The sequence below is a fragment of the Maylandia zebra genome, linkage group LG2 (genome assembly GCF_041146795.1).
Source record: "Maylandia zebra isolate NMK-2024a linkage group LG2, Mzebra_GT3a, whole genome shotgun sequence".
Taxonomy (NCBI): Eukaryota; Metazoa; Chordata; class Actinopteri; order Cichliformes; family Cichlidae; genus Maylandia; species Maylandia zebra.
Genome location: NC_135168.1, coordinates 3,230,421 through 3,254,209, shown reverse-complemented (window position 1 = coordinate 3,254,209; position 23,789 = coordinate 3,230,421). Strand labels below are relative to the sequence as shown.

The window sequence follows — 23,789 nt, the reverse complement described above, 5'->3', positions numbered from 1 at the left end:
TGTAAGACGTGTAATTTGATGGAAATGCATAACTGAGCTGTGAGCTCTTCATTAAGTGCAGAGAATCACAGATCACAGAGAAAAGAAGCAAATCATTTTTCTTAAGCTGCAGGATGTCTGCTGTTCTCGTGATGTCACTGCAATGTAAACCAAATATCACCTGTCTTTTCAATATAGTGTTGCAAATATATATTTATTTACTCCCCTTAGTTGCCACTTATTCCTAAAATAGCTTCACAGGAGAACTTTCCCACAGTCAGTGTTGTTGTGTTCAATGAATCTCGTTTGAAAGGACAGAAAAAAGGCAAAAATGTAACAAGATGCAGGTTTACAATTTTATTCTCACTAAAACACATTTGAAACCTGTCAGTCGCACAAAACACCGACGTAATAAGAAAGCGTAAAAGTCAGCTGATCACTAGCTTTAGCTTCAGCTGCCACAGAAGTGATATCATATGAAACAACTTTCATGTCCTGTATCGAGCATCAGCTTTGAGGTAGAACACACAGAATCCTTTATCATCATATTTCCTTTATCATCATATTTCCCAGCAATTATTGAAACACTTCTTCTTTCATTACAAAGAAACAACAACTCTGGACCCTTAACATTTCACCTTTATTGTACAAAACTGTGGATCAGGTTTGGCGATTCAGTCTTCCAGCTTCCGCCTCCTTCACTGTTCCTACAGAGTCCGCCTCATAAGTTCAACTACAAATACAAAAAGTTCCAATTTGAAATGTGACAATGCATTCTTTAGCTCCTTGTTTCCCTGAATCTCTACAAGAGGTGGAGACATAAAAGAGACATATAAATAACAAACGATAAACGCAGGAGCGGTCGGGGGCTGAAAGGTTACTGAGAGCAACGCTCCACCCGTCTGACTTCAGTTAAAGGCACACGAGCTTAGTTGAGAGCATAGTTGAACTGGTTGGAGAACTTGTCGTGTTTCCTCTTGTCGGCCTTATTCATCACCTGAGCCACTCGTCTCAGGGAACTCCTGAAGGGAGGGAGAACAGAGCAGGGAGGAAATGAGAAGGATTGATGGGAAAAATCCAAAGAAACAATAACTTTAAGCCCAGGAGCTAAAACCCATTCTGCTCATCTCTAGCTCCATATTTCTACTCTTAGACTGTGATACTTGCCTCCACAGTTTAAAAAATAATGAATCATTGGTTATTTTATGGACTTGGTCTAGGCCTTGGACTAAGAGCACTTTGAGAATCAACTCGATGGTGCAAAAATAGAATTTCATTTCCATCACAGTGTCATCTGTGGATTTGTTTTGTAGATTTGGTGAAAGAAAACAAATGATGTGTTTCTTGTGATATGATGCTAGTAAGTGCCTAAAATACACTGATTAATTGGGTCTTAGCTAGCCTACCCATAGATGACAGTTTAGCAGTGAGGTGCCTTTTTGAGGCCTGTGTTCAGTGGCTTAACTTTATTTAACTCGATGTACGCCACACTGTTTTGTCTATGACAAAGTTTCCATCTTTTAGTTAGTTGGTTGTTTCCAGTTTCACCAAGCACTTAGCTCCTACACTCAGAGAATCATCTAGAAGCTGAAGTTAGCATCCGTACTTGTTAAAGACTTTCTTCTCTAGTCTGCAGCGGGACGTGTTGCTGCTCTGCTTCAGGTCGCTGAGGTGGGGGTATTTCTTCTTCTTTCCTTTCCCTTTTTTACCGCCCAGCCGCTCAGAACCCAGGTCCTCTCCTGTTGCTGCCTCAATGTCTCGCATCAACTCTGCATCTCGCCAATCTGCAACAGAGAGACCAATGTTACTCTGCTCCTGGAGGACGTTTAGGATTCTCCCGCTCTTCATCGCACCTCATTCAGAGAGATGAAGAGGCGTGGCACTTTTGTCTATATAATCCAGCAGTGCGGTGCAAAGATCTGCCAGGTGGAACAGAGAGAGCTGCTGCAACAGTGGGACAAGATCAGAGGTCCTGAGAAAACTATGAAAACTTTTTTCATTTCAGCTGAGATTTGTTCTGTGCAGCAACACCTGTGGCTTTGACAGCAGTGGGCGTCCTGTAGCAGCACGGCCACGGGATTAAAAGAAATACCCGTTCACCATCGGACCACTTCACGTCAGCCTGGACTGACGTCCTGCCCCAGGATCCCTGCCAGGATTTACAAACAGGACTTTATGTTGTTTAATCCAATATGGCCATTAGGAAAATGTTCTCTGAGATCATAGACCAAGGCAGCTGAGGGGAATTTTCTCAGACTTCTACACACTATTAATGATTTAAAAGAATCCAGGTTTCACTTATTGTCCAGCTTTTCTATACAGCCTATGGACTAAGGTTAAGACTGGGACTGAAGCCTCAAACTGGACTAAAACAAACAAACATTTAAAAATGAGGATATTAAACTTCTCTCTGCACGCGTACTTTGTGTGTTTCAGCCACAAAGGCCTGGTGCGTGTGAGGTTACTCCCTGTATGAGCTGCTATGAAAGCCTAAAACTTGAACAAAAACCAATTTGACTGAGAAGTGTAATGAAGTAATTAGAAGTGATAATGTAAATGAGCTCACAGCGGCGGGCCTTACAGAGCACGGGTCGTAAACCGTGTGTCCTGCGGCTCATTCGGATGCAATTTTGGTGTTAATGAAAACTGTAACGTCATAATTCTGGCTGATAAAGTAAAAGCAGCAGTAATGCAGAGCAATGACGATCTAAACGAAGAGACGTTTCTAGTTAATGATGTACTGCGAAGGAATTCCAGATAAACCTGCGGTAATGCAAAGTAATTACACCGTGATTGTGATGGGCCTGAAGCCACACACTCCGTCAAAACACTGACCCCAGCTCAGAGCGAGCGTGTATGCAGGGTTATTAATCAGCTGCTCTGACCCGGGTCTGACTGGACCTTCAACTATCCCTCATCACACTCTCACACACGCTGGAGCAGTAATTGAAAAGCAGCTGGTGTATTTAGGGGACTCATTACTGCTATAAGAGGAGCAGCTGCATTTACATTCATGCGTGTTCAGAGTGTGTGTCACTTTGTTGTTGAAAGTTTCAGAGAAAATAAAAAGAGAAGAGATGAAAGAAGAATCGAAAGAAAAGCACGAGAGGAGAAAAAAGACAGGCAAGCGCGAATAACAGTGGGAATTTAATCAGTGTTGCAGCAGGGCTCTTTTCTCCGTCAACACCTCTTAGTCTGTCCAGCTGGGGTCTCTGTGTGTGTGTGTGTGTGTGTGTGTGTGTGTGTGTGTGTGTGTGTGTGTGTGTGTGTGTGTGTGTTAGGGCAGGGGGCAGAGGTGTGTGTGCGCCTGGGGTCTTTGGTTGGTTCAAATGTAACTCGGTTACGCATCACTTAACACAAGGAGCCTGCATATATGTGACAGAGTAGCACAGCATCCATTTCCCTCCTCCTGTCAATCACCTGAATGGACTTCTTATTTTTTGGTAAGAGTGTGTGTGTGTGTGTGTGTGTGTGTGTGTGTGTGTGTGTGTGTGTGTGTGTGTGTGTGTGTGTGTGTGTGTGGGTCTGAGTCAGACGCATAACGCAACATACAATTCTTATTATAAGACAAGAGCAGAGCTAAAAAAAAAAAGAGTAACACAGTCATGAGAAAAAGGACATTTGCACAGACCTCTGTGTCTCTGTGCAGGTAAAAATCAAAGCACACCCCATTGGTCAGTAAATTGTAGAACCACCTTCAGCAGCATTACCTTGAAATGTCTGTCTTCTGTGTGACCTTACCTGCCTCTGTTCTGAGCTCTGCGCCAACAGAACTTGTGCCCCGCCCACAGTTCTCTATGTTATCCAGGTGATGTTGTAAGAGAGAAGCCTGCACCTTGAATGTGAGAAACTAAAAAACATTTGAGGTCAAGGAAGGAAGCTGGGAGAGGTGCAGCTTCCCACACCGTTTCCATGGCAACGATGACTGTTGTTTTGTTTGTCCCATGAATGCTGGAAGATCTGGATTTTGGCAGATGTATTCTACTTTTTCTTGTGTCCCTTTTTATTCATTCGTTTATTTTTAAAGGGTCACCACTCCTGAGTGCGCCTCTGCAGGCTCCCGCCTTACACCTCAGACATTATTTAACTTTCTAGTTGGGGTGGCTGTAGCTCAGGCGGTACAGCAGGCCATCTACTGATCGGAAGGTTAGTGGTTCGATTCCTGGCTCCTCCAGTTTATCCTTAGGCAATATACTAACCCCAAGTTGCGCTTCGATGGATGAATGTTCGTGAGGAAGCACTGAAAACGTAGAAGAAAAGTGACTGAGTGAATGTGTTGTATAGAGTGCTTTGAGTACTCTGGGAGAGAAGAAAAGCACAATATCTATAGTATATATATATATATATATATATATATATATATATATATATAGTCAGACTTCCTCCTTATTTCTTGCCTAGAGGTGCAGGCTCCTCTAAAGACACATCGCCACCTCCGCTTCACCTGGAGAGAAACATGTTTCCTTAGATTGAAAAACGGGGGCAGGGCAGTATGCAGATCGTAGTAGAGATCGCACAAGGCTGTTGTTTCCGAACGAGTCCGACTTGCTAATAAGAACAAAATAGGCTGGCACGCACTTTTCATAAACGTTGCGTGGGAACCAACTTTCTGCGGAGAATAAGAATGATTCCATACAAACATTAGTGAATGAAGCTCGTCTTGTGCGGCTGTCTTCTGGTGACCCTTCCAAACCCTGGCTGTTAGTTCCTCTACTGTCATAAACTCGAACATCTGACATTCTGAGTCGTGCAGAGACTAAGATGTAACTGGCTTTTGTTGTTTTGTTTCTCTGAGCATGGGAGCAGCATATTCACCCATGGCAGGGCGAATATGCTGGGATGTGTCCTCCTGGAAAGATGGCGATTGTCTTGACTGTTTGCACTTGTGAATAATCTTAATAAACTTCATATCATCTGGTAATGACTTCGTAACCTCTCTAATACTGATGGGCAGCAACAGCTGCTGATGTCTTTCGCCCTGGATGCTCCACTAATTCTGCTTTTTTCCACATGCTGATGAACAGTTAATCAAGTGCACTTGATTAAGAGCATCGGGTTGCTACTAAACTCCTATGGAAGCAGTAAAGTAGTACTTACTTCAAAGGGCTGCACAGAGTCCTATGAAAACATTTGTGGCTAGATAGTAGCAGTAAATTTCACTAACAGTTGTAAATAGAACTGAGTCACCATAGCAACAGATGCCTGCAGTATTCACCAGAAGACTGAAAAATAATCTTCACTATGATTTACAGGCTGTCGCTTATAGGAATCTGTGTTCAGTTTAGCTTTTAATCCGGAAACTTGACAGCAAATGGATTCAATTAAAACACGAATATTTATAATCTTTGATTTCCTCCATTTCCTAATTGCCTTTTGTGTTGTGGGTGTGTCTGTCTATAGTTTTCAATTTCTAGTTCACACCCTAAATAATAATATGGATAATAAATTGCTTCTACTTTCTGATAAGTTAGACATCGTTTCTTTAGGCCGGCTGTGTGCTTCCTCACCACCTGCTGCTTCTCATCTGTCAGTCACCGGCTTCATCAAACTCCATTAAGAAATCCTTCGCTGCCCTACTGACTTCAGTATAAGGAAGCCGACCAGGAAGACTGACGCTAATCTCGACCGGGTTCACATCAGCCAGCTCACCCTGTTGTACTTTGTTGACTTGTGGTCATCTGGAAGCAATTAAGCAGGAAGGTTCAGCTATTGCTTTGTGGACACTGCAGGATTAATATAGCTGTAAAACAAAGGCACTGCTGCTACATGACTGACAGTAACTCAAAGAAGACTTCCATGATGACAGTGCTCTTGGACGGCAAATGACACTAACAGCTAAAGTACTTCTTATCCTCTAAAAGCATTCAGAGAGGATCCAGACTGCTGACAGATTGTACTGATGGAATTTTATGGTTACATCAAGTGAAGCTTTTGATTTTTATTCTCTGGCTGACAGAACTTTTTGGTAACACAACTGTACTGTTACAAATACACTTACAGTCAGAGTCTGATATTAGCTTCCTTGGAGCGGTCTACAGGGGTGGTTACTACGGGCAACCCTTGGCATGGATATAAGGCAATAATTCAGCAAAAACAATTATGTTTGAGCGTAGCTGCTACTGTAGGAAGTGTGTGTGTTACTGGCCGTTTAGGCTCACTGTATGCGCCTGTGGATGTTTGAAGAGGTAAAAGCAGCTGAGGCCAACAGTTCATCAAGTTATTCAGGCCAGCGCCCCCCTACTGTGAAGTTGATGTGTGTGTATGTGCGTCTAAGACTCTTGGATCGATACTGTAGTTGGTAACAAAAGATGCTATTTCACAACTCACTGGACTGCAAGCTACAGCTACACACACACACACACACACACACACACACACACACACACACACACACACACACACACACACAGAGCAGCTGGTTAAGACACTGCAGGCAGCTGCTGGACATCCTGCAGACTGGAGACGCAGCCACATGACCTGAGCCGTCCCTCACATACACTCATTTCTAATTCTGTCGCTCTTGGTTACTCTCAAAGAAAAGCTGAGCATTTTTAACTCTTCCACCTCCAACTCCAGGTCCTGTCTTTGTGGCAGTGCCACAGCCTGCATACATCATAGAGCTCTCACTGCCACCTCGGTCACACATCACCCTTGACACCTGCCTCCGTCTCATTCGTGCATGTTTCTCATTTCTACAGACTTTCCATCCTCTCTACTCCAGAACATGCCTCCCCCTCAAGGCTTGACTCCCTACACTCACTTCGAGCATCTCCATAGCCTCTGTCACCCTGTCCACAACCACAGGCTCAGAGGTCAGCCCTGATGTAATCCCAGATCCACCCAGAACCGCTCGCATATTTCTCTGCCACTCCTGACTTCCTCCTCCTTCCTCTAGAGTCACAAAGACTCTGTGTGCCCTTCCCTTACAAACCTTTGATGCTATTGTTAAAAGTTATCCCTCTGATGACATTTCTTCTGTGTGATTCAAATGTGTTTGTATTTTTCACTTCTCACCAGGCTGCTGCTCTCTCTTCCTCCTTTCTTCCTGCTCCTCCCTCTCTCGGTCCTCCTGCCGGCAGGGTCGACCCTCCTGGTCTCGTGGAACGATGGGGCCATGGAAAGGACACTGAGGAGACACAGGCCTCGCTCAGTTTGGTGAGCCAGAGGGAGACCAACAGCTTCTCACTTTATGACAGACTCCAAGTTTATCCTGTTACCTTGAAGCGGTCCTGCCGCTGACAGAGCTTGCCATCACCCAGTGGAGCTCTGCAAAAATGGCTGACAGGAACGAAGCTCCCAGGGAAGGAGATGTATCTGCTCCTGCTCTCTGCCAGCAGCTCTTCATTCTCCACCTCCTCCTCCACCTCTGCTGGAACCCAGAACTGGTGCTGAGAGGCTGACCTGCAGCGGAAAGAATGTGACACATGTTAAATGAATGTTAAAGAAGAGTAAACGCTCTGTAGCTTTAATATCACATTAAAATGATCCTTTTTACTTTATCATCTGTGACACAACACACAGATCAGTAAACTAGGGACGGTGCTTGTCTGGTGCATACTTAATGATCCTGCCAGCGCTGGGCTGCTCCTGACCCCAGTAGAACAGGTCCAAACCAAATGGAACCACTGGAGCGTTGACACTGGTCTGCTTTGAACTGGACTGAGATGAACTGGGCTCCGAGGAGCTGCTGCTAAATGGAACACGTTTGGAGAACCATTAAAAACCTTTCCAAGTTCCTCAGACTTCACACTGTTCTAGTCTCTCCTTTATATTTACAACAGTTGGCGTCACTGAGACATAACACGGCAGTGTTACTATATGACTATAATGTAGTGAGAAGAGGAGGGGGTGGGAGATGGTTGCTGGGGGTTTACAGAAAGCAGACCTGCAGAGGCAGCGGTCAGACTTCACCTGGATTCTATGGGCGGCGGCATCTTCTCTCTAAGGAGGTGCAGTGTGGCGACAACAGAGGTTGGATCCTGAACCTCTTCTGCAAGCTGCTTCAGCCGCCTCATTGAAGAATAAGAGGAGGAAGAAAGAGGAGGAGCTGCAGGTTTTTTAGTGGAAGGTTTCTTTTCTGCGACTGATCCTGTTGAGGTGGAAGGAGAGGGATCCAAACCTGCAGAGAGAGGCGGATATCAATGTGTAAGGACCGGTTCGTCTGACATCTGGGTTTATTTTCGCTCCAGCTCCCAAGAACTAATAGTGAAAACACGCTGCTCACTCTTCCTTCCTCTGATTAAAATGGCCAACATCAGTGGTGATCGCTAACATCACCTGCTCATTAATGTCACCTGAGAACATGGCCGCTGAAACTTTAGCATGCTTTCTGTGCTCTCTCCAAGCTGCTGAACTCTTGAGCCGCTCCCTCTTACATGTTTGGCTTCTTAGGAGCCAGACTTGAATTTTTGAAAGTGGTATTGAGCGATAGTTCTTGAAACCTTCACAGAACCTTCTGAACCCCGAGTTGTGTTCATTGGAGTGTGAGCATGTGCGCACATTAGACAGAAAGTAAGTGCAGAAAAATAGTGCTGAAAATGTGTGTGAATGGGTCAATGAGGCATGTTATGTAAAGAGTTTTGAGCACTTGAGTATATAAAGAAGTCCCCTTTTATTTTCTGCCCACATTGGTACATCTGGGATTACTGCCTGATCTGGAGTGCCGACAGGAATGAAGACAGACCTCCAGCAGTGTGGGGTTATATCTCCAGGATAAGTGAAGTCAGACGCTGGCTGTTGTGTGTGTGTGTGTGTGTGTGTGTGTGTGTGTGTGTGTGTGTGTGTGTGTGTGGTCAAGCACAATATCATCTGGAGTCTCCGGGGATTGAACAAGACTTAAACACACACACACAGCAGGTGAGATCAGAGGGATGCAGTAAGCCGAGAGCTGCCAACATGCTGATCCCAAACATTATTAGGACTGACCCGAGTGCTTCAGGGATTCAATCACTGGCACAAGAGACTAACACAAGTCATTCACACGGTGCACGGCCTGTTCAAACAATAAGACAGGTTCATATTTTCCGACTCTTTCTTCTTCTTTAATTAAACGGTACATGGACTGTTTCTTATAAAGAGCTTTTCTTTTCTGTCTGAGCACTCAAAGCACTTTGCAGCACACTCACTGAGTCATTCATATAAGCACTACTTCCTATGGGTAAGTGCTTTCTATCTAACATTCACATATATTCATACTCCAAAGCAGCGGTCCCCAACCCCCGGGCCTCGGACCGGTACCGGTCCGTGAGAGTTGAGGCCTCAGGTGTGAAATGTGTGGTTTTCAGGGTTTTTATCAGTGTTCAGCGTTATTTTGTTATCGTTTTTATCGTTAACTCTGTTTCCCTGGGTCTTTTCACGTGTGTTATGAATAAATTTTCTTTTTTCGGTACTGGTACTAGTTTTATTTTGTTGTATTTATCCGCGACACCTTAAAGGCCGGTCCGTGAAAATATTGTCAGGCATAAACCGGTCCATAGCACAAAAAAGGTTGGAGACCGCTGCTCCAAAGGATGCACTGGAGAGGAACTTGATGTTGGTATCTTGCCCAAGGATGTGTGGCATGTAGACTGGAGCAGGCAGGAAACAAACCAGCAACCGCCTGATAAGAAAACCAGTCAACTTAATAATATAAAAGATGGCTAAAGCTACTGTGACATCGCCATTCGATTAGTAAAGTTCTGTCTTAAAGCCTCATTGTTACAGTCGCCTTCTTACAATAATCAGAAAATGACAAGCAAGGGATGAATCTGAAGGACATTGTATGCTCAATGTAGCCCTGCCCTAAAGCATAACCAGCTTTATCATCCTTCTGGACATCATTTACTAAATGGACATGCTATTTTCAATAACACTCAAAGGTAGTAGCTGAGGCCATAAACCTGTCAGAAAAGCTGTGTTTCTGAGGCCACAGAGCAAAGAAGCTGAAGGTCATCTTCCCCCTGAGCTGCTGGCTCACAGAAGCATCTGGTCATCAGGAGGAATGCAGATAAAACACCTGGAAGACCTTAGAAGTCTATCGTTTACACACAGTCCACTGGAGAGCATGCATTAACTGAAATGACTCAGTGATGTTTAAATCACTCTGTATTCTTTGCACTGTTTAAGCTTCAACCAGCACTCTTCGTGTCCTCTTCTCCTGCACTGGGTTCTTTTGGGCACGAACTGCAGAATCAGTTCATGCTAACAACAAACTGCTAATATAACAGCAGCAGATGGAAATGGGGAATAAAGTCAGGGACAGGGAAAAACAGCACAGTAACTGTGATCACGATTTCCGTAATTTACTGCGTTGCAAATGGAGTTAGTGAATCCGGAGAAGATACAGGCGGTCACCGGAAACGAGATTCGAGAAGCATCTAAAATGACAGAAAGCAATCGCATGGAGTTTACAAGCCATCCTGAAGACTGACTGTGCAATAACCGAGACAGGCTCGTTGAAACAAAATACATCTACTTCCAGACACTGCACAAACAAAACCCCAACAATTCAATCAACCTGACTTTCGGCTGTGCAGTGGCAGGCATAGATCGAGATCTAGGTAAGCATACATTTCTTATATCAGAACTATGATAACGAGACATGAAACTCAAAGTGAAACTCAGCTGAAATCTATGGGATGATTCTGTAAGAGCACAGCTCATGACAGCTGTATCCGGTTGTTCAGTCTGACGTCACTAGCCGTGTCTGGGCCTAAACTCCGCTGCAGGTCCATATATCAAACGATCACTGTGGCATTACTGAGAGTTGAAAAACTGTCTAAAGTCTTTCATCTTTAATAAAATGATCAGCGTTCTGCTCTACCAGGTGTAACAACTGAGTTTAACATCCAGGCATCCATGAAAACGGAATTTATGACATTTAACGGAGTTAGAAGCTAGCGAGCTAACTCCCTGCTAGCTTCTATCTAAATACAATATAGCATGTCCTGACTGCCGGGTTTTGGAAACAAATTCAAACGTACAGCTCTGTTATCACTTCCAGCATAAATGAAGACAGAAAACTAAACAGCAGTGACGTTTGTAGGGTTACTGAAGTTGGGCTAGCTGGTATATAATGATGTGCTACGTGACCGCTAGCGACACAGCTATGTTAGCATAATATAAACAAGCTAACTTTTTTTCCACTCGATAAAAGTTAACGTGAGTGTTCTCGGTGGTCAGGAACAAATGTAATCGCATGGCAGGATGCTGTAAACGGACCAAACTTCAGCCAGGAGAACAACTGAGATAATCCATCCACAATACGAGGTTAGTCATTCATATACTGCTGCATGGGCTGGGCTGTAGTTACATCCTAAGGTTTTAAAAACTGAGCTTAAATAAATGATTAGCGGTAATAAAAGCCGAGGGAGGTCAACAGTGATCACTGACTGTTTTAGGAGCTTTTTGAGATTAAATAGAAGAAAATACAAAACATTAAACATGTTAACAACACAAAAGCCATATTAAACGCAGACTACTTTAGACCCGGAAGTAGGATTCGTCACGTCATCACTTAACGACCGGATAACCTCCAATAAACGACATTTGTTGCTGATAATTTTGTGTTTTTTGTTAAAATCAGATTTGACTGGTGAGTGTAGTTTTACATGACAGTGATTTTTTAAATAATTCATGGCGCTTTTCCCAGTTCATGGAGATTGGGAATTAAAAATACCTCCCCAAACACACACAGACACACACACACCTGCTCATTTCAGAGCACCAAATGGAAGAGGTTAGTCTGCTTGTTGTGGATGTTAAGACACACAGATCAATGGGAGGAAATGTGTATAGTAGTGTGTGTGTGTGTGTGTGTGTGTGTGTGTGCCTGGGTTGTTAGAGAAAGACACAAATGCGGGGGGTTAACAGGGTGCAAGAAAAAAAGAGTGAAAGAGAAAGAGAAGAAAGGCAGGAAGAGGTATTGATTTTCCCAGGTTAAGCAGGGCCTGTAATTAAAATGTTAATTTGAGAAAGAGAGCGATAGTGTACTGACAGCAGAGAGAGGGATAAGAGGACTGATAATCAGGATGACAGAACAAGACAGAGAGGTGGAATGAGAAAGTGGAAAGAAGGGGACACGGGAAGACGAGAAACAGAAGGAGTGGACGAAGTCAGGAAGAATTGAAAAGAAAGAAGAGGAAATGCTAAAAAATGATAAATGTGATCCACTGGCAGAGATGAAAAGAGTGAGAGGAACCGAAATGCTATTGTGATCAAGGAAATTAGGAGAGAGAGGAAAATGGATATGATAGGGGAGGAACAAAGACGAACTCTCACCCATCCATACATCGGATTCTACTTTTGATCCTGCAGGACCATTAATTCACCAGGTCAAACCCCTCACCTCTCGACCCAACAGGAACATTCATTCATTTAGTGAAGACAAAAATTAAAGCAGAAAAAGAAATGAAGCTGCCCGTCTGAGTAAATGCAACATTCGGTGTTAACATTTACATTTCAGCTGAGTACTCACTACAACCTGTTACCAAGGCTTCAACGATCCATCCTTACATTTATAATTATGCAAGAGCAATGTGTCCAATCACATTTGGGTTTCTGAAAAGTCCTGGACTTCATCTAAAAACCAGCAAAAACTCGTAAACATTTGGATTAAAGATGAAAGCCTGTACCTGATTGTTTGATTGAACACCCACTACAGTGATGTGTGCAGGCAAAGCAGAAACACTGAGTCAAAGTCCAAATACTTCTTATTTCTTTACAATTTAAAGAAGATGGCATTGGGACTCTGTGTGTGCGTGTGTGTGTGTGTCCATTTGACGATGGGTGGTAAAATCTGAGTGCAGGGCTAATAGGGGCTCATTAAAGAGGTTGCATTGTTAATTTGGTGTGGCCCCTCTAGATCATTACCTAGGCCACTAATCACCCTGACAAACACACACGCACGCACAAGTGCACACACACACACGCACGCACAGCTGTTTTGGGCCCATCAGATATAATCTAATTACTCTAACGTCTAACTGATTAGTAATGGAGGGAGGCGGGAGTGGATGGGTTCACAGGTAAAACAGGCTCAGTGTGAATGTAATGACTCAGGAAGGTGGTGCCAAGCACTCGCTGGGGGTCAAAGGTCACAGTGCAGCCAAACTACATAGCTGAGCCAGCAATAAGTGCCTGGGCAACAACATCCTGTGTTATGATGTCATTAACACTAACACATAAATATGGTCGGCCTCTCTCTTACACGCACACACAGTACATAACTTCACATATGAAATCGTATGAGTGATGGAGGGGTGGAGGCAACGCTGCTCGTGGCAGAACACACTAAAATCCTGAGAGAGGTTTTAGTATTTACTGTTGCCTGGAGCTTGTACGTATTAAAAACAGTCAAACTGCAACTTAGATTTGCAAAAAATGTTATCATGTAGCTGACATAGCAATAAAATGCACAGGCGGCTGGTTACTGACCTGAAAATTTGACCTTTAACCCAGTTTGCTGCCTGGAGGCTAGACATGATCCATACATGTCCAATGCAGCCGTGGTATACGAGGGACTCTCACAGCCATTCATATGTAAGCAGCAGAAAAAGGCTTGCAGAAACAAGAGTGTCTCTATTACAAACCTACGCTGCCTTCAGGAGAGATCAGCGCACATCATGCAATTTGTCTCATTTCAGCCACCAAACATCTTTGGCAAACTCCCCATAAGAAACTGGCTTTCTGTGTTTTTTATTTTGTGGGAAATCACAACACAACTTTTGTTTCTTTTATTTTTAAAGTGACTCCTATTTTTATTGTGCATGTCCAAGAGAATGCAGCTTCACTGTAACAGACGTCTGAGATGGATGCCAGCACACGCTAACGTTTGAATTTTTACCAAGACATGGACATGGACTAAGTATTAATTTATTAAAGTCGGATGAGTGTGTGATCAGTTAGGGAAGAGCACACAGAAATGCAAGAGCTTGCCGAATGCAGAGCAGGAACGGTTGTACCAAGCTTTACACATCCTGGGAGCCGTCACAGTCAGCTTTGTGATTCCCCACAGAATCACAGAAAGCATCACACCATTCTCTGATGAGGAGTTTATCAAAGAGTGTCTGAAAAAACAAAGAATGAGAATGTGGCCCTCGCCAGGCGAACGGTAACAAAACACACTGAGGACACTGCAGGACACCTGGAGCTTCAGATGAAAAACAAATGCGATCATTTTGGTTCTGGACAAGACCTCTGATGTCTACAACACAGCCCAGTTACTCATCTTTAAATATTGGATAATGACAGAGCTTTAGATTAGGACTGGATTAGGACTAGGCAGGACTGCTTTGTTCACCGAGGTGATGTCCAGATAAAAGTGATTGAAATCAACCCAGAACTGAAATTGGTATGTGCTAAAAATCAACCATATTGTTGATGTTTTAACTAAAATAGTTAACTTGACAAGACGTTTGCTGCACTTTCAGAGGAGACTGAAGATGGTGACATAGACTACCAGTCAGCTGTCAGGTGTTTACTGGGCTTTTTGATGTTGCTGAGCTGGTAGTGCATTGATTTAAAAAAATATACTAGACTGTTGCTTTGGCCGTGTTCATCATCTCTGGGATTACTGTTGTCTTCGGCCTTCTTTAGCATTAAAATCTGTTTGGACGAGAGACAAGCTATAAAAACCAATTCAACACTTTGAGTCAAGTTCAGACATTATGTCTCCTTCATTTATAACGTCATGACAAGGGAAGGCCATTAATCTGACAACCTACTGTCCAGGAGACAGTCTACCGTCCAAGAGACAGCCTACTGTCCAAGAGACATTACTGTCCAAGAGACAGCCTATTGTCCAAGAGACATTACTGTCCAAGAGACAGCCTACTGTCCAGGAGACATTACTGTCCAAGAGACATTACTGTCCAAGAGACAGCCTACTGTCCAAGAGACATTACTGTCCAAGAGACAGCCTACTGTCCAGGAGACATTACTGTCCAAGAGACAGCCTACTGTCCAGGAGACATTACTGTCCAAGAGACATTACTGTCCAGGAGACAGCCTACTGTCCAGGAGACAGCCTACTGTCCAGGAGACATTACTGTCCAGGAGACAGCCTACTGTCCAGGAGACATTACTGTCCAGGAGACATTACTGTCCAGGAGACAGCCTACTGTCCAAGAGACAGCCTACTGTCCAAGAGACAGCCTACTGTCCAGGAGACATTACTGTCCAGGAGACAGCCTACTGTCCAAGAGACAGCCTACTGTCCAGGAGACATTACTGTCCAGGAGACATTACTGTCCAAGAGACATTACTGTCCAAGAGACAGCCTACTGTCCAAGAGACAGCCTACTGTCCAAGAGACATTACTGTCCAGGAGACATTACTGTCCAGGAGACATTACTGTCCAGGAGACAGCCTACTGTCCAGGAGACAGCCTACTGTCCATGAGACATTACTGTCCATGAGACATTACTGTCCAGGAGACATTACTGTCCAGGAGACAGCCTACTGTCTGAGAATCAGTAGAAAATAGTCAAGGCAAAAGTTTTATTAAACACACTTAAATGAAAACTGAAAGCAGACGTCCTCTGAAGCTTTTGAATATTTTTTTTAAAGGAAGTCAAACAAAGTAAAAACAAAACGACCAGTTTTGGGACAATATTAATGATGAATTAAATTTCAGAATAAGGGCTTGTTATGGACAAACTATCATGAATGTTTCCTCATTAAAGATACAATCTGGACTAATGATATCGAAATACTTCATCATGTTGGCTGCTTTTCCTTTGTATTGTGCAGAAACGTTTGTGGGCACACGCACATAAATCCACTTAAGAAGCACATTACCTGCGTTTTACCAGCTGCTGAAGGCCAGTACTTTAAAGTGCGATCGTTTATTTGTAGAGTACGTGTGTGGATCTCAGGAGATCAGGACAGCAGCTTTGTAGCTTAACCTCACTGTTTGTGCACGTGTCTGTAGATTTGAAGTGCACATGCATGTGTGTTTGTGTACATAAACTCACCGTACTCGGCTCGCAGATGCTCTGGAATGTGTGGCTCATAACCTTCTTTCTCTGGAACTTCATCAAAATCATCATCGTCGTCATCCTCCTCTCCGTCTGAAGAGACCTTCATCTGAGGAAGGGCAGAATCGTTAGCTTTTTCATAGTTTTGAGTGTGAAATAACAGCTGCTTCATTTCATTAAAAGTATGTCCTTTTATGTTTAAGCATCCAGTTAAAGCAGCTGCAGGAAACTCCACACATCTAATCTAATGTTGTAGATGCAGTCATGTAAAAGAAGATGTCCTGTGGAAAAACATGAATCAAGAAGGCAAGTAGAAGCCAGACGCTGCTAATCCACAACAACAAATGCACGCAAACCTCAACAAACAGAAACAGCGCTGTAAAGAAGATTGAGCTAACATTGGCCTGGGAAAGACTAAATGTCATGCAGAAATGAATCATTTCAAGTTACTTAAGGTGGTTTGATGAACTATTGAACCATGGGGTGCAAGCTGCCTTCTATCAGCCTTAACTTGAATCTTTATTTTAATTGTTTAATGACAAAAATGGGCCATGAATTTTTTCACATACTGCATAACCACAATCAATCTAACAGCGCACACTACTCTGTCGCTGCACCCGAATACCGCTGTAATGGCTGCACCACTAGATGGCAGCATATACAATTCGTGCGACTCTCCTGCGGATCACTCTGGTTTTCTTATTAGCTAAGGGGAGAGGGATGGCAATGTGTGTGTGTCTGTGATGAGCTTCTATCAGTAGTAAGCAAAATTTATGGTTTTTAATTTCCTGGTGAGCTTGTTAGCCATTGGCTGGGCTACAATGCAGAACACAACACACACACAGGCTCATTTCCATAACACAAATCCGTGTGCGTGCATGCATTTGTGTGCGGTGGCCCTATGCTTTTAACAGCTGAGGAGCCACACACACAGAGTCGCACGTCTGGCAGTATAATAATCACAATGATTAGTGTTATGAGGAGCAGTAAAAGCTAACGTTAAACTAACCTCTAATTCCCAAACGCCTCTTTTTCATTAGAGTGTAATACCCGATTGTGTGTGTGAGAGCGATAGAAGGCTGCTGCGTTACTGCTGATAAAGCCCATTAAAATGTTAGAATTGGTTTACCAATAATGAGTCCCTGAATAATTACCCACATGTCCCTCCCCCCAACATATATACACGCACACATTTACAGCTCAACCACAGGACAGACTCAGTTAACCGTGTCACAAAGCTGGATACACACCTCTGATCCACTACGCAGAGACCAATTAAAACACTTCATATTACAATACTCAACATTCAGTTAACAAGCAACTAAACAATTAAAGCCTAATTACCTCTCATTAATGCAGCTACAAAGGCTGACGTATTGTGGAAGAAGGTTTGAATCAGAGAGAAATTAGACCTCGTTTATGACATGTGAACAAATACGGTACAAGTGGATTAAAACCTCTAGAATAAATATGCATTAAATTACTTCAATTTCAATTCAATTTTATTCATACAGTCACCTCGAGGCGCTTTATATTGTAAGGTAGACTCTACAATTGGGTACTCAAAGGAGCTTGCAAAGAAAAGCTTGAAGACGTTTCACCTCTCACCCGAGAAGCTTCTTCAGGACACTCTTTAAGGTCACTCTTTAAGGTCACTCTTTAAGGACACTCTTTAAGGTCACTCTTTAAGGTCACTCTTTAAGGACACTCTTTAAGGTCACTCTTTAAGGACACTCTTTAAGGTCACTCTTTAAGGTCACTCTTTAAGGACACTCTTTAAGGTCACTCTTTAAAGACACTCTTTAAGGACACTCTTTAAGGTCACTCTTTAAGGTCACTCTTTAAGGTCACTCTTTAAGGACACTCTTTAAGGTCACTCTTTAAAGACACTCTTTAAGGTCACTCTTTCGAGGATGCCAATGTTCACATTTTGGACAGAGAGGACAGATGGTTTGAAAGAGGAGTGAAAGAAGCATCTATGTCCACTGTGAGCGACCATCTTTGAACAGAGGCGGGGTTTACGACACCAACTCTCTGCCATCTATAATCCAGTTTTGAGATCCTTCCCAGACGCCTTAACGCCCACTCACATCCTGGGCCATCTGACCTCAGGAATTCACATGATAAGGTGGGGCCAGGTTTCACAATGAACACACCCGAAACTCTGGCTGATTGGGACCCACACCCAGTTTCCCACCTTGGCTCAGGTGATTAGAGGATCATCAGGGGGTCCTTTTGTCCCTCTGTGGGGGGAAACTCCCACTATGTTTATATCTGGGACTCTCCACCATTTGACCTTAGAACTGAAGAAGCTTCTCGGATGAGAGGTGAAACGTCTTCAAGCAACTTAAAGAAGTCCAGACGCTTTTCTTTGCAAGCTCCTTTGACTACGATGACCTGGATGACTGAGAACCTTCACAGACATACAGTTGGGTGCATTTCAATAAGACTTAATAGAGAAAGGCTCGAGTTTTGCAGCAGTTAAATACTTTTAAAATTAGAAACACTGACATGAAGTCATCTGAGTGAAATGACTAACTCGCTAACCTTGAACCAAAATAACTAGCTGCTGTGTTTATTGTAGCCACAGTGCAAACCGTCGATTCATTCATTGTATTTTCTTTGTTTACTGACTGTTACTGATATTTACAGGATCCTGAGGCACTGTGACAGCAACCCTTACTGCTGGCGTTTTAACCACGCCGTGCTGCATCAGTATGTGTTATTGGTGGATCACACAGATACCTGCTAATAAGTGCTAATTAACATATAAATACAAACTACAGTTCAGTCATTTAAGTTGCCAAAGTGAGGTCCGCACACCGTGTGTGTGTCAGCGTACCTGTCGATCAAAGCGTCATGCTCTGATTGACAGGCTCGTTGTAAAAGAATTCATTCACTCACCTTTTGTTATTTATCATGTCATAAATCCAATTGCAGCAGGCTCTAAACATTTTCAGATAAAACCAGCCATGATAAGATGGGAGTCTGTGGGAACCAACTCACTCTTGGAGCCAGCTGATTAGAGGAACTGCAGGGTTTTGGGTTTTTTGTGGGGTTTTCTTCCTTTAGTCAATTTTCACTTCATTTTTATTTATATATCACCAAATCACAACAACAAAGTGCCTTATATTGTAAGATAAAGACAATAATACGAGCCTTTTCTGGACAGGAAACGAGGAAGAAGCAAACCCAGGCCCAAACCCCGCAGACGCTGCAGTTCATGTACATTTCCCAGCTTAGGTGTTATTAATACAAATATTCGTTTCTTCAAAGGAAAGATTTTGCACAGAGTGAACATAAAGTCTGAGATCCTGATACTTGACTGAAGTTTTTATTATTTGAAAAAGCTGAAAGAATACTGCTAAACACAAGAGTACAAACCCCAAACTTTCTCTGTTATCCACTCTGCTGCTATCCTTATTCATCCTCGGAGGACGACGGCTCCGCACACAGCAAATGCACACACACATATACACACAGATATAGTCTCTATAGGTTTTTTGCTTGTCTACTTTAATCCCGGCTGGTTTATTCTGTTCTGATCAATGACCTAAGACTAAGAAGTGATCACCCAGCTGGACGAAAATCCTGCCCTAACATCATCCTTTTTCCCCCTCTTTCTGCCTCTTTGTCTCTAATTCACCTTAATTTAATCCTGATAGCATCGAGTCCTGTCGGCCGGCCTGGCAGAGCTGTAAGTCTCACAGTAGAATTAGCTTTCCCCTAGAAACATTTTGCTGACGGGCAGAGCACTTAAAATATGGCTTCTATTCCCCCACATGGCTGCACGGGGGGCTGCTTTGCATTTTAACAGAGCTTTGGTTTATTCCCTGGGACACACACACACACACACACACACACACACACACACACACACACACACGGTAACACTGAGTTCCCCACGGGAGATAAAAACTGCTTCTTTAACTGAAACTCTAGATCTAGCAGACAAATTAGAAGTGATAGTTTAAGTAAAGCGGAGCCATGCGTCACTGTAATAGGAAAAGGACAAAACAAATATTGGTAACTTTCACATTAAAAACAGGCCCAGATAGAAATAAAAATAGCTCCGGAACAGAGCAGAATAAATAAAAAGTTGTTTAAGTAAAGCAGGGCTATGTGTTACTGTAATGGCAATGTTTACTGGCAAATAAAATAAAGCAGAGAAATGGGAGAGGATGAAAAATAAGCATTCCTTTAACAAGCAAATAAAAAGAGATCTGTTGAAATTGGCTGCTAAAGTTGAGACCATACATTATTTGGGCAATAAAACAACTGTGGGTTTGCAATGGCGACTACCTACTGAACTCATCCCCAAAAACTCTGTTCTTTCTACCAAACTGTCATTTTTTTCCTAAAAAAAATAAAATCTATAACACAATCTATCAAAACGCCACAAAATAATAGCACGTCAAAGTAAGAGAATTTAGGATTTTCTCTCTAACGTATTCGAGTAACAGCAGAGACAGATGCAATGCTGCGAGGCAGCACTGGACACTACTCTGACACCAGGATGAGGAGGACGTGTGGTGTCACTGGCATCACAGCTGATACGACACCATCAGCACCTCCAGTTAAAAGTCAAACTGACCAATGAGGTCAGCGTATGGAGCTCTATGAAGCTTTCTACTATTGGATCTATGCAATGTCATAAGGGACACCCCTGACACGGGCACTTCTAGCTGGGAGGGGCTGCACCAAGACGCTGTATAAAATAAACAACAAGTAATTTGAACTGCAAACCAGTGCAAACACAGAGATGGAGACAAAGTCCTGAGCTAAACTCCATCCGGGGTTCAAGTAACCGATAACTGGACAGTGACTGTGAGTCAGGTCACCTAACATCAGCTCTCTCATGTCTGGCAGGAAATCCCGACACACTTTAGAGTGAAGCTTGTTACAGCAAATGCATTTTGATGTTAAGATGTGCACACAGTACCTGCCTCAGACCCACAGCTGTGGGGGGAAAGGTGCAACTAGAAACTAAAGTATGTCCCTGCATCCACAGGTGTGCTGCTTATTCAGCTTCTACAGCGTCTCACCCTCTGCCCTCCCCCTCCTCTCTCTTAAGTAAGACTCTTATCCTTTATAAAAATGATGTGAGGGCGCCGCCTCGGACAACTGCTCCCCTGACTTCATTTGTCTCTTGGCAAGTTTGATGGCGCTGCGTTTAAAAACCCATTCAATCTTATAAACCAAAAATTAAATGTAGTCGAGTGTGATGGGCACTCAGTGCATCTGCTATTTATATGCTAATGTACACTCAGCCTGCCAAGGCCTGGCAAATTATTACTGCACAGCCATAAGTCAGGTGTATGGCAGAGAGGGGAGGGGCAGGTTAACCAGCACACAGACACACATGGAGGGCGAGAACAAGAGTGAGCAGGAGGAAGCGAAGGGGAGAAGGAAGGAGGAGAGGAGGCGAGAAACGAGGAGGCGAGAAAGCCCTAAAACGCTGCCCGTGCAGACACGTTATATATAGCTCTCCGGCAGGCTATGCACACACTCGCTGACGAGATAATTTCATTGTACATTTGAGGCCGAAATGGAAAATGTCTGTCGGGAATACCGACTGGCTCTAATGCCGCCATTATCACAAGGCATTTGCTTTAAGAGAGGGCAAGCGAGAAACAGTTAGCTTAATGAACACATCATACACAAATGCTTTTCTAAACATACAGTCATCTTCTTCGCAATATCACGCATAAATTACGTGCGCACATCTGTGCAGATATTAGAAGCTGAGGCGTGCGCGTGGGGACGGCTGCTGCTCTGTAACTCGGCGCTTCTACTTTTCAGCCCAAAACTGACACAGAGCCATTTTATCACCTTTGCCTTCTGGAGTTTGTGGACTACATCATACGTTTCCCACCTGGCCTGGAGGCAGGGGTGGGTCAGCCGCCATCTTTGCTATTTTAATCATCGATTACGTTTACTTATAAACCTGTAAGTAACCCATCTGTGAGACCCTGCTTCAATTATTACCACTGTTACAAGACATTCCTTTTTCCATCTTTGCTTTGTTGAGGAGACCCAAGGTCTGCTGCCTCTGATTGATTTCAACATATTTACAAACTAATTAGGCCTAAAGCTCGCAGTGGAGCCTGACCTATTCAGGGCTTGATTTGCCACAACATCCCACATCTCTATTACCATCTTGCACTTCTATTCATTACTACCTAGAAGGATCCCATGGGATCCACTCTAATGACAAAAAGCTTTGCACTCCCCTCTCTCTGTAGTCTCTTCTCTGCTGCTTTACCCCCATTACCCTCACACACACACACACACACACACACACACACACACGCAGCCTTTGTCTCTGGAGAGCAGTCAGCTTATATGATGTATAAGGTGACATCTTTATTTCACTAACCTAGCCTGGCAGGTCTATTAGCCAGCCTGGAGCTTCTCAAACCTTCCCCTGTCAGCGAGCTTATTTTCAGCTGTCTAGTTCATTTCCCCCTCCCAGCCCGTCTCAATCTGTGATCAAAACAGTCATTATTATCCACTGTCACCTACTACCATAGTGAAATTACCCTGCTATTCTATTTTACTAGTAAAACTACTGAAAGCTTTGGCGAGACAATTAAAATGTCCAGAAAAACCTTTCAAAGAAGGACCGGGCTACGGAGCCTGGTTTGGTCCTTTGGTCAGTGGTGGACCGTGACTATCCCAGTGCATCCATCATTTCCAATTTGGAAACCCTTCCTCTTTCATACTATCAGAGATCCTTGATGAAACCAGACTGTGCCCAATCTGATTCACTGCATTATACTCCAGTAGCAGAACCATCCATTTCCATCCACTCATATTTAGAGAATTGTTCGCTTTGAGCTGGTATACCAACTTTCAATGGGCTTCTTAGGAGTTTGTGCAATGTACCCTATACACCTGCAACTGCAGTCATTTTGCATTAAATGATTCTAATAAGCACTGAAGTACCGCGTACTTCACCCCTTTGTCCGTTTGGCTCCACGTAAAAGAACGAGACTTCGCAAACTTGCTACGTCCATTTTTTAAATGCATGTTATGTGCACAAGATGATCCAATCAACCGAGCCGACCATTTTCTGACTGGCCACAAATGAATGAACAACAATGAAGGCTGGATGCGAAGTTCTAAGGATTTATATGAAACCTTTTTGGCCAAATCGAGCAGGCAAATTCCCAAAGGTACTGAGACAAGTATATTTGGTGTCTATGTTATGTATAGAACTGAGAGAAGCCGGTCCATTCAGAGAATGGATGTACGCATGAGAAAGAGGGAGGGCTGGAAGAGAAATAGAGAGATAGTCTTTCTTTGTTTATCTCCAGTGAGAAACAGGCGGCCATATCCATTGTGCTGTGATAAGATGGGTTATCAGCAGTAAACAAGGCCCTGGCCTGTATGAATGGAGCCCGGAATGACTGAATATAGTCTTAAAAACAGATATGTTTAAATAAGTCCACGTGTCTTATCCTTTCCTAAACATTAGCCCACGTTTTCAGTTTGCGGGGTTCGACAGATGCATATAGGATTCACATCTCATAGCTCTTACTGAAAATGCATTTCAAGCAGCCGCTGTTCTAAAAAGTATGCAGGGTCCTGTAGAAGACGCTGCAGGAGACAGCGCTAAAATGCTTAAAGTCCCTCCACACGAAACACAAAAAAGCTTTTACTAGCTGAACAGCACCAGCCTCATACCTGCAATGTAACAATATTAAACCAAAGAGTGTCGTCTGCTGTTGATCACAGCATCAAATAAATGGGATTTTCTTTGTCTTTTTCATGTCACAGCCTTCATCAGCAGACAGGAAGCACGTGCAACTGACACAACAAAGAAAAATTCCATCAATGGATAAAGGACAA

The 23,789-nt window shown here is 43.4% G+C and overlaps 1 protein-coding gene across 2 annotated transcripts in view; it reads right to left on the bottom strand.

Annotated features, from left to right (window-relative positions):
• Nucleotides 1-321: 321 nt before the first annotated feature.
• uvssa (UV-stimulated scaffold protein A) overlaps nucleotides 322-23,789 on the bottom strand; it is a 37,742-nt gene continuing 14,274 nt past the window's right edge. Inside the window, exons 9-15 of one of the 2 annotated variants that reach the window (XM_004553579.3) lie at nucleotides 15,933-16,044; nucleotides 7,891-8,098; nucleotides 7,538-7,669; nucleotides 7,197-7,380; nucleotides 6,994-7,105; nucleotides 1,586-1,763; nucleotides 322-1,001 (exon numbers count right to left, since the gene is read on the bottom strand). In XM_004553579.3, coding sequence (XP_004553636.2) covers nucleotides 908-1,001; nucleotides 1,586-1,763; nucleotides 6,994-7,105; nucleotides 7,197-7,380; nucleotides 7,538-7,669; nucleotides 7,891-8,098; nucleotides 15,933-16,044 — 1,020 coding nt within the window. In that variant the 3' untranslated portion in view covers nucleotides 322-907. The remainder of the gene's footprint in view (nucleotides 1,002-1,585; nucleotides 1,764-6,993; nucleotides 7,106-7,196; nucleotides 7,381-7,537; nucleotides 7,670-7,890; nucleotides 8,099-15,932; nucleotides 16,045-23,789) is intronic. The other variant, XM_014411449.3, reaches the window with a different exon arrangement.